Here is a 15,374-nt window from a genome sequence, read left to right on the forward strand (position 1 = left end):
AATTTCTTTTGCAAGTACAAAGAGTAAATATTGAGGAGGTCTATGAAAATGGGAGAGGAGGGGCGGAAGATAGAGGGTTGGAAAGGGGGGGGGGGGTGAATGCGTGTATGGTAGGCCTAATGTCTCTATTTGTGATTTGGATTGTGTGTGTGATGCTGACCTAGTAAGTATCACCCCAATTAGCATTATACACTTCCTTAGTGCATTACTCTCAGATAACCTAAGACATTACCACCCAATTTCTACCCTGGCTATCCCTGATTATCTCTGATTATCCCTTTTTTGAAGTTTAAGACACGCATTTACATACTACGTTCCGTAATACCAACTATATTCATTTATTTATGACCTAGGTCATTACCACTTTATTTTAATCCTTTTAAATTACTTCTTTCATTACCTCCACATTACCAAACCAGCGGAAATATTTTCAAAACCATTTCCACCTCGTTGCCTTACTTTTTCCCCACCTCATTTTCATTCTTCCACCGCATTAATTGTGCAATTAAATTTCGACCATTTTGGCAAATAGTTTTGGCAAATCAACAAATATAAGCAAACACAAATTAACCCGTACCTCCTTTATAGCCCCTCTCTTATCCACCTCATCTGCCTGTCCCTTTTGCACTCGCTGTATTTCCCACTGGATTGTGGACTCTGCTGCAGTAGCACAAAATTTCTGCACAAGTTACCAAAAATTTATTTAACTTTCAATTAGACAATTGAAAACAACAATTGATGAAAGTGGAGAAGATGAGGGGAGGGCAGGAAAAGTGATAATACAGGGCCAAATGATTTCCAAGTGGGATCAAATGCGAAATACGTTTTTGGAGTTTTTGATGCGAAAAATTTGACAAAAATATTAAAAATTAAATAATTTTAACATTTTAAGATAAGAAAAAATGGATTTTATATTTTTTTAAGGACCTAGAATATTTTTCAATATAGATATAAATAATTACTAAAAACTCAAATTCATGTATTTTCAAAAATAAAAATGGAAACATGACTATATCTCTAAGGAAATCCATTATATTTAAATATACATCCGTTTTGGACAATATCGAAAACGAAAATCCAATCAAATCTGGCACAACAACTATAACAACAATCAATCAATTTGGAGATAACAAGTGCTGCAACAACATCATCGAGAGCCACAGTAAAAACCAACAACAATGAAAATGCCGAAAGCGGCCAATTAAAAAATATACGCGAATCGGAACACAAGAGCAAGCAAAACGTTGGCAGGACGAAGGAAGGACGCAGGACACCACCGCTAATTAGCACCATGGGGAATTTGTTGTTGGCAGAGCGCAAGAGGAAGACGCAGCAGCAGCAGCACAACTTGCGTAAGCAGAAGAAGTCGAGTTGCCAACTTGTGCAAACATCAAAGAACAGCGAATTCTGTGGGTGAAAGTGGGCGGAAAGGGGGCGGCTTCGGTGAGAAAGTGGGCGGTGTGGGGGAGTACAAGGAATTATGGCATGCACATATGCAAAGGAAGAAGGGAAGTGAAAATGGGGAGGGAGTACAGCTGGATGGAAGCGTACAGTGGAAAAACTCTTAAATTGCGTAGTTTTGGTACTTTTTGATATACTATATTTGATATACTAACTTTTTTTTGATATTTTTTGGTATTTACTTGCTTCTTTAAATACCAATATTTTTTTTGTATTTCTTTTCTTGAATATATATACAAAAGTGAATATACGTTTTACTTTCATGGGTATGTTTTTTAAGTTAAAGTTATTTCTTTGTTTAAAAAGACTAATACCTAAATAACGAAAAAGACTAAATAACTAATAGATATAAAATACCAACAACATATTCATTTTACAGTGTGGCCAAGCTAGCAGATAGTGAGCACCGTATAATTGTAAATACGGTTAATATGAACGTCGCTCGGCGACAGAGGCAGCAAACGCTTTGCTTGGTACTTTTAATTTACGAAATGGTGTTGATTTAACGGCAAAGGCGGCACTGGCTCAAGAGAAACGGAGGAGGTTGGGAAAAAGGAGCGAAATAAAGGCGGGAAAACGGGAAAAAAGGAAAGGTGGGGAAAGCAGCATCAGCGGCCAGGCAGCGCAGTAACAAAAGAAAACTGAAATAACAACAAAAAAAAAGCATATTTTATTCCGGGCAATTGTGGCCGTCATTTCACTGGAGTCCTAAAAGTGCACATGTGTGTGTGCGTGTGAATACACTGAGAATAAATAATTCAATTTTGCCTAATAAATAAAAGTGGAGAAATGATTCTTTAATTTTGATTATTACAATTACATACAATTTCAAAACTCATGATTTTTTCTCAAGTTAAAAAATGGTGTGACCAATTTTTTTTATAATAAAATTAAACCTATTAAAAGTTATAGTTTTAAATCTTAATTGTCTATTTCATTTATCCAAATATACAAGGATATTTAAAGATAAACATTAGTTGGAAAAGTTGTAATATGAACAAAGTATTTTTCTCTGTATATGAATCCTTTGCATTGTGGACAACGATTTTCTCTGATTAATAACAGACAGAGAGAATCGCAGAGAAAAAAGAAAGAAAGAGAGGGGGGAAGAGATAGAGCCAGCGATAATCAAAAGGGTGTGCAATTTTAATTGAACAATTTAATTACATATGTAAGCAAAATCTCAGCCAGAACGAGAGGGGAATACAGCGAGTGAAAGAGAAAACAGTAGAAGAAACCACCCACCCACCCACACACACACACATACATAATTAGCAGATGCTGTTCCGCTCTTTACTTTCTACTTTCTCCCTTCTCTCTTTCCCCCAGCCTGTGTATGTGTTGACTCTTTGGCTTTTTGTTGGATTATTTTTGGGGCTTTTTCGGTTTTTTGTCAGTTGAAGTTTAAGTTTAAGTTGGTAATTAGTTTGTCAGCGCCTAGAAGCAAGCAACAGTTTTTTACATCCTTTTGCTCTCTCTTTGAGTTTAAATTAAGTTTTAAGGGTTGCCAGGTATTCCAAAATCACGTTTTATGCCAAAAAGTATCTTTAACCCTACTTATTGGGTCTTTTAAATGTTACATTAAATACATTACGTTTTATAAATATGTTTTTTATTCCTTTCCTTATTTTATCCCACAATTACTTGAAATTGAAAAGGATAATGCATTATATAAACCCTAAGCTTTACAGTTTCTGACAACGGTAATCAGACCAAATCTGAGAAATGGCTTGTAAATATTTTCCCCCAGCTCTTTAAATCTCTTTTGGGGATATCAACAATGAAATCAAAGCAGTTAGACCCCCATTATCCAGTCCATTTCCCCATTTCCCCATTGCACCTGTGTACCCTTTATGCATTTCATGCGGGGCAATTAAAAAGACGCGTTTACCGCTACACTAAGAGAAATCTTGCGTTCTTGTAATGAGCAGGTAATTGTGTATCATAGTAAAATAAATATTTAAAATGAAAACAATATTTTAATATGTTTTATTTATAATTAAATAACAAATAACCATGATTGATTATATGTATTGATAGGATCAACTCTTTAAAAAAAAAAAATTTTTTTTTTTTTTGTTAAAAACCCTTTAGGACAGTAATATTTGATATGATATAGATGATATTTCCTTTTAGGCAACAAGTATTATCAATAAATGTTAATAAAGGTTACACAAAACTATAGATTTGTTTTCCATGTGCCCTTCACCGAAGTTGACACATTTCGAGAGGGCCGAAAAACTCTCGACCTGGCCAACGAATGGCGAATAATGGCGGCTAAATGGATGGATTTCAGATGGGGGGGAGGTATGGTGGGATATTGGACAGATGGATTGGATTCGAAAAGGGCGGCCTATTAACGTGGAGTGGGTGAAGCTTACGAATTGTGAAATGCGAGTGAGTAATTATGATTTACTAATTAGCAAACACACTCACAGCGCAGAGCCGCAAAACTGACAAACTGCCAGGCAAACAAATTGGTTGCGGATGCGAATGCCGAGGGGGGGTGGGGGGTGGTTGGGCTAAATGCGGATGCGAATGCGGATGCGGATGTGGATACGAAAGCGAATTGGCGGCTAATGCGCTGGACAAACAAAAATGAAACCCACACAGAAGAGGAGCCACAATCCTGAGACACACACACACTCACACGCAAAAGTCTATTAATTAGCTGCACCAACAGGGGGGTTCTGTAGCCCCCAAACCCTTTTCTAACCCCCTTTTCCATCCCCCCTTTCCAGCGTCGCTGTAACGCGTGTAACGAGGATTTGCTCATCAAATTCGCTAATTGTTTTTGCTTTGGCCAGGCAGAGAACACACAAACTCCCCTTCGAACCCCCTTCCAAAAATCAGGGGTGTACCAGCATGTACGCGAGTCCAAACAATTAGCGTAATTTCAATTTTGTTCAAAATTTCATAAACGCCCGCCAGTCTTTTGGCAAGAGACTTTTGCAGACCCCCCTCCCAAAAACCAAAAAACCCCTTCTAACCCCCTTACCCCTTTTTGGCGTTACGCCCCTGGGACATTGGGCATTTAAGCCGCGCTGCAGCGCGTGTTGCATACTTTTGGCCGCTTTTTGACAGCCAACCCAGCGAGAAAAATGGCGCAAAACATCAAATTGCATTCGGCCGAAACGCGGGGAACAACAAAAGCCAGGCCAAAAATCAACCCAACCACTTCTTACTTCGTTTACTTTCCATCAGCATAATGCACAAAAGAGCAACAGGGAGAGCGATCACTTAAAATGCAATGAACAAATTAATAAACAACAAAAACAACAGCGTGTCACCAGTTTAATTGCCCAAAGAGGATAGCACACAAACATACATATGTACAGCTGGGGATAAAAAGATAGTAATGGGGATACAGGGAAATACTTTTGGGAAAAAGCATATCAACAAAAAAAAAATATTACAAATATTACAATTTTCTTTTTAAATAAAATTTTTTAAATTTTAAAAAAAGTTGTTAATTCATTTATTTAAAAGAAGTACTCAATACACATTTTTAAAATGTTTTCTCTAGTCATACAAGGGCTATCACACCGATTTCAAAACGGTTTTGAAATCTCTTTTAAAGGTGTCTAAAAGTATGCAACCATTTTTTTGAATACTTGTAGGCACTTTAATAGTTGAAATCAAAAGTCTGAACAAAATAAGACTGAAACGACACCACCTTCAAGACCTACCAGACCGGATTTTGATCTATTATTTAAAAAAAAAAAAAAAAAAAAATTGCACTAAGTAACGCTTAGACTATTGTACTATTTTTGTAAAAACCAATTTATTTGTTTAAGGATACCAAAATAGAGGTAACACTATTATTTCGTTGACAACTGTACACACACTCCTCTCTTTCCCTTGGCAATGCTTTCAAATTTAGTTTTTGGCGCGCTTTTTTCTGTGTTTTGGGTACTCTGCCTTCTTTGGTTACCTTCCTGTTTTTTTCGTGTTTTTGGCTTGTTGTATAACACACAAAAAGAATTTTTAACTAACACAAAATGGCTGTTGATTTGCATGAGAATAGGGGGAGGGGGGCCAAATAGAGCGGGACGTGGCAGGTTGGCGGAATGTACTATATACTCTCTGGGGTCCTGGCTGGGGATTAGTGCGTTATTCGGTTTCATCGCACCCTTTTGCGGAAAGTTCAATTGCAATCTTGTTGCCGATGTTGCTGCTGCTGTTGGGGTAAATATACAGCACACAACAGAAAATCGCAGATTGCTCACTCACCGACTCTTTCCCCCCTCAAGAATGCACTGGGAAAAATCCAAGTGTTCAATTAAAAAAAAAAAAAATTACTTTGTTTTATTTTGAAAATTTTTGAGAATTGGAAATTTTTTGATATTTTTCAGATGCCTATTGAATGTCCGGAAATAGTTTAGATGCTTGAAGACAGAAAAAAAATTTTTTTTTTTTATATGAAACTCAAGTAAAAAAATTGAAGAAGTAATTCCAGAGGACAAACCAGTAAAGCTAAAGCATCCAAATTTTGTCGAAATTTTCTTTATGTAGTGTAGGAAGTTGCTAGGAAGTGATTTCGCCATAGGCCACTTCTATCAAGTTAAAATAAAGAAAGAAAATCCTGCAATTTTTTTAAGACATTTGACGTGTTCCTTTTAAAAGTATCTTTAGTTTCTTTAAATACAATCCTTTATAGGCTCAAACTTTAAGGCATCAAATATAGCTATTAATTTTCTTCCAGTGCATATATCCTGCATATCCTGTCCGTTGGCTGCTGTTGCCTTCTGCTCTTTGCTTCGCATGCTGTGTCTTTTTTACTGCTCTTGTTTTACGGTGTGCGTTTGGTTTATTAATGTTGACCGTCAATTATGTTTTAATTGTCATAAAAGGTTTGTCCCTTTTGACTCGGAGGATAAAACCGTAAGGGGGAGGGGGGAGGGTGGAGTTTATGGTGGGTGGCAGGATATGCCCAGCATACGAGTGTATGGGTGTATAGGCGAGTAGAGTGTATGCAAACAATAAAATCCAACTGGGATAAGCTGCAACAGAGCGAGAGGCAACATATGGCAAGCGGAACAGAAGTTGCTTGTCAACATGGACAAAGCTGGATATGTTGTGTGTGTGTGTGTGTGTGTGTGTGTGAGTGTGCGTAAGCCAGTTGACAGGTGAGTGTGTGTGTGAGTGTGCGTAAGCCAGTTGACAGGTGAGTGTGCGGCAGAGTGTGTGTGTGTGCGAGATGTTGCTGCTTCGATTTGGTTTTCCGGTTGTCAGGCAATTTGCCAACTTACTGCAAAGATCAGCACAAAGTGTAACCCACACAAAAGAGAGGGCAAAAGTGACACACACGCAACCAACGGATGGAATCTTTGCGCTTCTTTAACAACGTTTCATTAATTGAATTGAATTGCATGGCGACTGGACTGCACATGGCACCATTCACTGTGCGGTCAAAAGTACAGTGGAGTGAGAACAAAATATAAATACAATATAAATAAAAACCCATCGCATCATTACATTTTCACCTGATGTTCCACAATCTAAACCGATCTAGCATTCTTTTAATTGAACTATGTATCTCTCACATTAAAAACATAATTCCGTTCCCAAAGGTATGCTATATAAAATAAAAAAAAAAGTGTTTCTGAAAAAAAAAATATACCAAATACCAAATATGAAATAACATTTGCTATAAAAAAAAAAAAAAAAAAATAAAAAAAATACATATGTCCCAAATATGAAAAGCATTTGCAAAAGGCTGCCAGTTGGGTAGCAGTGTGCTAGTCTTAAGAATAAAATTTCCACATTAATAAAAGTAAAAAAAAAAAAAAAAAAGCATTTGCTAGTTTGTTATTAAATATTGCTGCTTACCCAGATCCTGAACTCAATAAAAATGTGTATTTAATATATTTAAAATACTGTAGACGCAACAAAGCAGCAATATTTTCAAATAACTATCTTTTGAAGCAAAAAAAAAAACTTAACTGGAATAAAATTTATCGACAATAAGACCAATTAATCAAAGAACAATAAATGTTGACAATTTCCAGTGTTTTTCCGGAATTAATTGAAAACCTGAACAACAAGCCGTGGAATGAAAGGACAGCGCATAAATAAGGATGCGGATGCAGGACTGGGGATTATTGCAACGTTTAAAAACATGTCAGATTGACGACATCAGGAAAGTGCTCCTGAATTTCCAATTTTCCACTTTTTTAAACATGTTCGTTGCTTTTTTTTTCTCGTACATTGCGCTGATGCCAATTTATGAAATTTATTTTTTGCCTACGTTGTGATTATTTATTCAAAAAGTTGGCCTCGGCCAGCGTCTGGTGGCTCCACCACCAACTACCATCCATCCATCTGCAGATATCCTGCAGCCAGGACTCTCTCTCTCTCTCTCTCTATCGGTGTAATTGCAATTGTTGTTGTCAGTTGGGTGGGTAAATAAATTAATAACACAATTTATGCATGACGCACATTTATAATTACATTTGGAAATAATTTAATTAAAATTGTTAACGCTTGATTGAAGTTAAATCGAATCGAACAAGGCAGACGGGGACAGATAGTGGATGCCAGTGTGAGAGTGTTAGTGTGAGAGGTCCTTACAAAAGCGACTTAATTAAATTAGCCCATCGGTAAAAGGGACATATAATATAATAAAATGCCAACAAACTGACCAATTGCCATATCGGCCAACCGAAATCAGTCTGCCGCAGAGCTTCATGTTGTATTTTAGGAGCGTTTCCGGTACGAGAAGGACATTCATATGACAGGTTACTCAAAGAGGTTGGGGTGGTGCGGTTGCTCAAATAAACCGATCAGCAGTAACGGTAATTAAAAGCCAACCAAATGACCAAATAAGCCGCATCGAAAAAAAAAGAAATGGGCAAACGTACTGTGTATGCTGATGAAAATCTTAGAAAAATAATACAAGGAACAACAGTTACGAAAAGAAGGCAATGTCGAAGCTGGTGATACCCTATAAAAATACAAAACGTGGGTATTTTATAATATATATATTTATATAAATTCATATTTCGAAGTTCTGATAGAATATCAATTCCAATATACCATAACTTGTTAGGCTTCCAAGTTTATCTAGCTAAAACTATAAGGAAATCAAAAAAATTTCGAAATTAGAATATAAACTTAAAAACCGAAATTCGGAAATAACTCGTAGGTTATTGCTAAGAAAGGATTTTACAAAATTCCCGTCCCAAATATTTGAAAACATATCTCGAAGTTAGATTACCAACTTCAAAATACCATAATAATCAACATATATTGATAAAAGGGCCTATTTTTTTTTGCAAATTATCAGGATTTAGTGAATACGGTTTAAAATTATAACATATATTTATAAAAACCACAATTCGGAAATAGACCATAGATTATTGCTAAGAAAGTATATCACATAATTCCTGCCCGAAGTACTATAAAACCCAAGTTTTGTATCTCCACCGAATACCAGGGTGTTCTAGGGTAAACGCTAATAGCTTATTGAGGATTCGAACTGCAAGACCACAATACACAGACAGATGGGGCAAAAGCACATACTCGCATATGTAAGCAGTAAATCAACATGATAACGCACACATACGCCAACAAACTGTGTGTAAATATGTGTTGGTTATGCCCACAAATCAATTAAGTCGATTGGGGCAACATTTTCGGGTGGTAACACACACACACACACACTCGCAGAAGAAAACGGTAAAGAGTTGTTAAGCGCCCAAATGACACATGCAAAAGAGGGGAAAAGGACTCGGAGGTGGAAAAGGACTCAAAAGAACCGCGAAGTTGAGTCCACTGCCACTGCAATCGGGTCAAAGTGCACAAGGGCAACAAGGGAGGAAAAACCCCCCAAATTCCATGCATTCCCACAGCCAAAAACTAACGTTATACATAATTAATCTTAATCTTAAATATTTGATAATTTATAAAAAGCAAATCAGTCAATTAAACAGACCACTAAACAACAACTTCCGGTCAGGTCAGTGTAGGCAACTTTTATCCACAAGCAATAGCTAAACATAATTATTTAGTATAATATAATGAATAATAATATACATGTAATATATTAAGTATTAAAAACTGACTACCTAACTATCTAATATATATTATATAATAATATATATATAATATATTAAGTATTAAAAAATGACTACCTAACTATCTGATTTGAAACAGGAAAATATAATATCTATAAACTCTTTTGTTTTTGAAGTTTTTACATTAAAAATATTTCTTTTAAGACCCCAAATACCTAAAAATCTTTACCGATCTATAAAATCTGATCTACTAAGAATCATTTTTTAATGTTCATTTGTTGAAAATTTAAGTTCCAAATATGAGATATGAGTTTAAAGACTACAAAAATATTTATATACTGTTTAAAGAACCTTATTAGTATTGTGATATAACTGTTAAGGTTCTCTAACCTAACCTACAGAACCTTAACATTTATACCGATCTATACAAATAAAGAATACTTCGTATATTCTCTATAAATTTAGAAAAAACGCTAGCTAACAGCCAAATGTACTAAGTATTCTTCAAGTTTGTTTATGTTCATTGTTCAATATTTAAATATGATAAATTAGTTTTCAGATAAATATATATTTTTCCCAAAACATCTATACCTATCTATAACATCAGGAATTTTTTATATTAACATTATAATTTTAAAATATCACTGTTTAACACTTCACATGTCAATGTTTATCTGTAAATGTTGGTATCTCCAATTCCATGTATGAGATTACCCTTTAGGACTGACTTCTTCAAACTCAGTTCTTGGAAAACGGCCAGTGTTTCGGAACAGCCGACGAGCGAAAACGAATCCCCAGCCGAAGGACGAGGATGCCGACGAGCCGAGCGCGTCGCATGTTGCTTTTGGCTGCCGGGGAGTATAAATACCGGAGACGCACGCCTGTCGGCCATCAGTTCTCCAGCCGATTTCCCCTTGGACACGCGACGGTGGTCCATTCGTTCGTCCTTTGGTCCTTGCGTCAAAAATCTGTTTGTTTGTTTGTTGCTGTTTCTTATTTTTTGTTACTGTGCACGTGTGCAATGTTCACGAATTGGCTGACGGGCAGCAGCACGGCGGCAACTCGTTCCGCCTCCACATCGGGAATCGGAGGAGCCGGCAGTGGGGCACCGGGTGGAGTGAGTGCCTCCGCCCTGGTGATGAGTTCGCCACCGGATGTCATCCTCGAGGTGGGCCCAGCGCCCAGCAGTGTGCGTTTCGTGGCCCACTCGCTGGTGCTGGGCATGCACAGTGGTTACCTGAGATCCGCCATCCGTTTGGATGAGGCATCATCGGCGGCTCCCAATCTCACATCGAACTCCTCATCGGCGACCACGGCAACGGGGGAACTACTCTTATATCTCAGCAATGTGACGGCCGATCAGTTTGCACCGCTGCTAACGTACATGTACACGGGATATCTGGACCTGACCGTCGACAATATCTTTGCCGTTCTGCTGGCCACCCATGTCCTGCACATGCCAAGGGCTCTGGAAATCTGCCGGTGGGTTTCGGGTTCGGTGGGGAATCGTTTAGTTTCTCAAAGAAAAGGGTCTTGAAAGATTATTCGCAAAAGTTCCTAACGATCCGTTGAGTACTTTTCGAAATAATATGCAATTTCCATATTGCTCATGCCAAGGGCTCTGGAAATCTGCCGGTGGGTTTGGGTTCGGTGACGAATCGTTTAGTTACTCAAAGATAAGGGTCTTAAACGATTATCTCCAAAAATTCACATCAATTCATTGAGTACATTTCGAAATAATAAGCAATTTCCATACTCCTCATGCCAGTGACGGTGGGTTTGGGTTCGGTGGGAAATTATTAAGTTTCTTAAAGATAGGGAACTCGAAAGATTATCTATAAAAGTTCAGATCAATTCATTCAATACTTTTCGAAATAACATTCCATTTCCATAAAGCTCTCTTCAAATTTGGCTATTTTTTAAAGATCAAAGAGTTTTCCTGGCTCATTTGCTTCCTGCTTTATATTTTTTAGCTCCTTTTTGGCGCGAGCTCAAACGGAGGGTTATTTAAACGGCAATCCCGCCCAGCTTTGTCCAGTTCCCGGCATTCAGGCAGCCGCCAAGGTCATCCGGCCGATACCCAGCAAGGCCACCATGCCGAATTTCGGTTTTATGCCCATGCCACAAGCCCAGCAAAGTGCTCCTCCTCCTCCTCCTCCGCCACCTCAACCGGCTCATCCACAAACAGCTGCCACTCCAGCATCCCTGAGTTCTTTCGCCGGCTCCATTTCGCTCATGGATAACGAACACCCGACCCGGATCCAGGACAACGACGAAGAGGATGAGGATGTGGAGGTGTTCATAGACAGCAATACGGTGACGGATAACGAGGCTGATCCCGAGCCGGATGTGGACATGGATTGCAATGTGTCGGTGGTGAGTTCCCTGGCCGGAAGCAGTGCCGGCAGCCTTAACATCGAGCGCTTGGATGTGAAGCCACCAACTCCCCTACCAATAGTTGCGCCACCCAAATCCCAAACTCAAAGTATTCAGCCCAAAATGCCCAGCGCCAAGAGGGAGACACAAACAAAGGGTGCTGGACATGGTAGTAGGGGTAATAAAACCAGATCAAGGAAATCCAGTGGTCTGCAGGTGGCCAAGGCACCAGTGCCGGCGGCTCAATTGGAAATGGCCAGTGCCGCCACACCCATAACACCCTCGAAATTCATTATCGATGTGGCCAGTTGCGATGGCCCGGTGAGATTTCGCAGGATTCTCAATACAGCCTATGGGCACAAGCCTGATGGAATGGATTCGGGATCGTTAAGTGGCGGTGGCGGAGCAATAGCAGCTGCTGGTGGATCTTCATCCACAGCAGTGGAGCAGCATCGCAGCCAGCAGAGTGTAAGCTACTCCTTTCACCAGCAAATGGCCAGGGCCATCAGCAGTCAGCAGCGACAGTTGAGCCACCAGGAGCAGGAGGAGAGCGAGAATAGTGGCGATGCCATTGGCACATCAGCTGGGGCAAAGCCACAGGCAACAGGAGCAACAGGAGCCGCAGCAGCAGCAGCAGCATCATCATCATCATCGACATCATCAAGCAATAGAAAACCACAGGCAGCCGGCACATCGGCGACTTCAGCCAGTGGTTCTGGTGGCCAACAGGAGCTATATGTTTGCGTCTATTGCAAGCACACATTCAAATCACAATATTGCTATCAAAAGCATGCCAAGCGGCATTTGAATCCATTGAGTTTGACCACGGCGGATAAGAAATTGCTGGCCGAACCGGTCAGTCTGTTGGCCAGTAGTGGCAACCAGGAAACGGATAACCAACCAGGTCAAAATGGAGCAGCAGCAGCAGCAACAACAGAGCGAAGTGCAACGGCAGCAGGAGCAACAGCTGCCCTGTTGCGACGAGAGGTGCGACCCTTGGACATGAATGTGCAATATTATCCCTGCAAAACGTGTGGCAGCAAGTTCCCCAGCTACTATTTCGTGCACAAGCATCGGAAAATGTGCCATGCGGATGAAATCGAAGCCACTGCCACGAGCAACACAAGCAACACTAGCAACACGAGCAACACGAGCAACAACAGCAGCAGCAACACCAGCAGCAGCAGCAGCAACAGCAGTACCAGCAACACGAAACGCGACCCAGCAGCAACAGCAACAACTGCTGATGATCAACAGCAACACCAGCAACAATCCTAAGACATATATCTATATCATATCAAACAAGGCACTGGCTAAATTTAAGCAACGAAATCTACGAATTTATATATACAACAAACACACACACAACACCATACACGCTAAATGTTTTTTTTTTCGCTCTAGAAATGCAACTAAATAAATAAAAAGTATTTTAAAAATCACAATGAACGAGATATACCATACTGGTGAAACTAGGGGTTATATAAGGAGTTTAAAAAATATTAAGATAATCAAGTGAAAGTTAAAAGTTAAATTGGAAATGGGATACACCATATAAAATGCAACTAATTGGAAAACAATCTTAAACAAATAACAAGTTTTTAAAAATTCCAATGATGAAGAGAAAAAATAAGTTAAACCAGGGGTTAAATAGAGGGTTAAACTAATACTTAAATTAATCAAGTGAAAGTTCAAAGTATTTTATAAAGAAATGTAAACAATAAGTAAACAATCTTAAGATAAAAGATCAAATATTCATAAAGTGAATTGGGAAACAATCTTTGATAAATAATGGTTAACCATGGGGTTTAACTAGGGACTAACAAAATATTTAAATTATTTAAGTAAAAAAAATCACAATCACGCAGAGAAAACAATGGTAATATAAAGGGTTTAAACAAATGATAGTTAAATTTGTCAAGTTAAAGTTAAAGGGCGGGTAAGAAGATATTAGACATATTAAATCTTAGAATATGCATTAAAAGTACGTATAAAGTAAAGTACAACTAATTAAGAAAAAATCCTTGTACATAGAGGAACAATCGGTAGAAATTCTAGCTTATCAGGGATAAGTAAAGTAAGTAAGGAAATAAGGACCACATCACATCAGAAAATCGCAGTCTTATTTCCACTAATTATAAGAAATTTTACCATTACCAAGGGAGCAAACCTAATATCCTTAAAATCCTAATCTTTATAAATTTATCAAAAACTCTACATCGTAAGTATAGATTCGAATTCCCTCTTCCAGCTTATCGACATCCTCAACTGTCCCTTGACTTGATCTACATTTTCCACCCTCGGAAACCGAGATTGAAATGCGACTGGAAAAATGCGATGGCTGCTGCTAAGGTAAACAATCCTTGCCGCAATTTAATAATTAAATTAAATCACTTGCATAATAAAAAAGACGTTTACAAAAAAAGACTTTAATTTAATTGAGTTTAATTAACTCGCCAGGGAGATGACAGCCAACAAGGCCGAGTGAAGCGAAGCGAAAATGATGATGATGATGATGGGTGGAGTAGGGTGGTGGGTGGTGGCTGGTGGGTGGTGCAGGGTGGTGTGTGGTTTGGGGTGGTGCGAGGTAAGAGTGGGTGGTTCAAGTGGGTGGTGGCTGCCTAATGGGTGGCATTTGGTGGGCGGTGGTGCAAACAAAACCGCAAGCAGCCGAAAAACGTTGAGCTGAACACCGCTGGGAAAATGTGAAAAATTTGGTAGTGGTTGGGGGGGGGGGGGGGGTTGGGGGGGAAAGAACCACCAATACTCCTTCTTCCACCTCTCCTCTGGGCTTTCCCCACCCCCCCTCTCTCATTTCTGTCAACTCTTTTTGGCCCTGGACTCTGGGCGACTCGACTTGAGGCCATAATATAGCGCGGCGAACTCAGTGTCTTCCCTTTTATATATTTTTTTTGATAAAATATTAATCGAAATCGCTGGCGGAGAAGCAGCGCAAACACAAGCCGAAGAAACGGAGATAGAGTAGAGTCAGCTTTGATTGGATTGCAGGGGGTGGTGGGTGGTGGGTGGTGGATAGCCTGATTAAGCGGCCCAAAAGAGACTGCACCACATTGCAGTTGTCAGTGGCGGGAAATGCATTTTTGATAAGCTCCGTTAAGAGAGAAGAGACCAATGTTAATCTTAATGTTAAATCTGAATGAGGAAAAAAGAAACAAAAAGCTTTGACTGCTAAGCAGAGAGCTTTCAAGGTTACAGGATAATTTGTGCTCATTTTTTTCAGAAAGTTCAAATTTTTTAGCTTAAAAGCTCGGAAAGTCCTGGCAAAAAAACTGAGGTTAGTTTATGTACACGATAAAAGCTCGATAGATAAAAGCTCCTAACCAAAGGACAGGTCAGCTTAAAAACTAACCCGTTAAGTAAAAAGCTACATAAGAAGCCTGCCAGTTTGAAAATTCAAATGATTTTAGTATTCAAATACTGATTTACTCTCTATAAATCAAGCGTAAACAATAGAAATAGATAATATTCACCAATATTTCCACAAGAAACCACAAAAAC

General features: G+C 38.9%; 2 protein-coding genes across 6 annotated transcripts in view; one reads left to right on the forward strand and one right to left on the reverse strand.

Annotated features, from left to right (window-relative positions):
• The window catches only part of LOC119556670, a 79,390-nt gene that overhangs the window by 15,873 nt on the left and 48,143 nt on the right, over positions 1-15,374 (reverse strand). The window lies entirely within an intron of this gene.
• LOC119556671 (insulinoma-associated protein 1) lies at positions 10,407-13,262 on the forward strand. Of its 2 annotated transcripts, none has more exons than XM_037869033.1 (2): positions 10,407-10,961; positions 11,453-13,262. In XM_037869033.1, the coding sequence occupies exons 1-2, from the start codon at positions 10,501-10,503 to the stop codon at positions 13,131-13,133; spliced, it is 2,142 nt and encodes a 713-aa protein (XP_037724961.1). In that variant the 5' UTR covers positions 10,407-10,500; the 3' UTR covers positions 13,134-13,262. The 2 variants fall into 2 exon arrangements, with proteins under 2 accessions (XP_037724961.1, XP_037724962.1); XM_037869034.1 differs by lacking the exon at positions 10,407-10,961 and adding an exon at positions 11,002-11,114.

This window comes from Drosophila subpulchrella, chromosome X (genome assembly GCF_014743375.2).
Source record: "Drosophila subpulchrella strain 33 F10 #4 breed RU33 chromosome X, RU_Dsub_v1.1 Primary Assembly, whole genome shotgun sequence".
NCBI lineage: Eukaryota > Metazoa > Arthropoda > Insecta > Diptera > Drosophilidae > Drosophila > Drosophila subpulchrella.

Excerpts from the sequence above, each read along its gene's own strand:
- LOC119556671 (XM_037869033.1), top strand. The coding sequence starts at position 10,501 with ATGTTCACGAATTGGCTGACGGGCAGCAGCACGGCGGCAACTCGTTCC. Across the intron at positions 10,962-11,452 it reads AGGGCTCTGGAAATCTGCCG|CTCCTTTTTGGCGCGAGCTC; the intron begins GTGGGTTTCGGG and ends TATATTTTTTAG.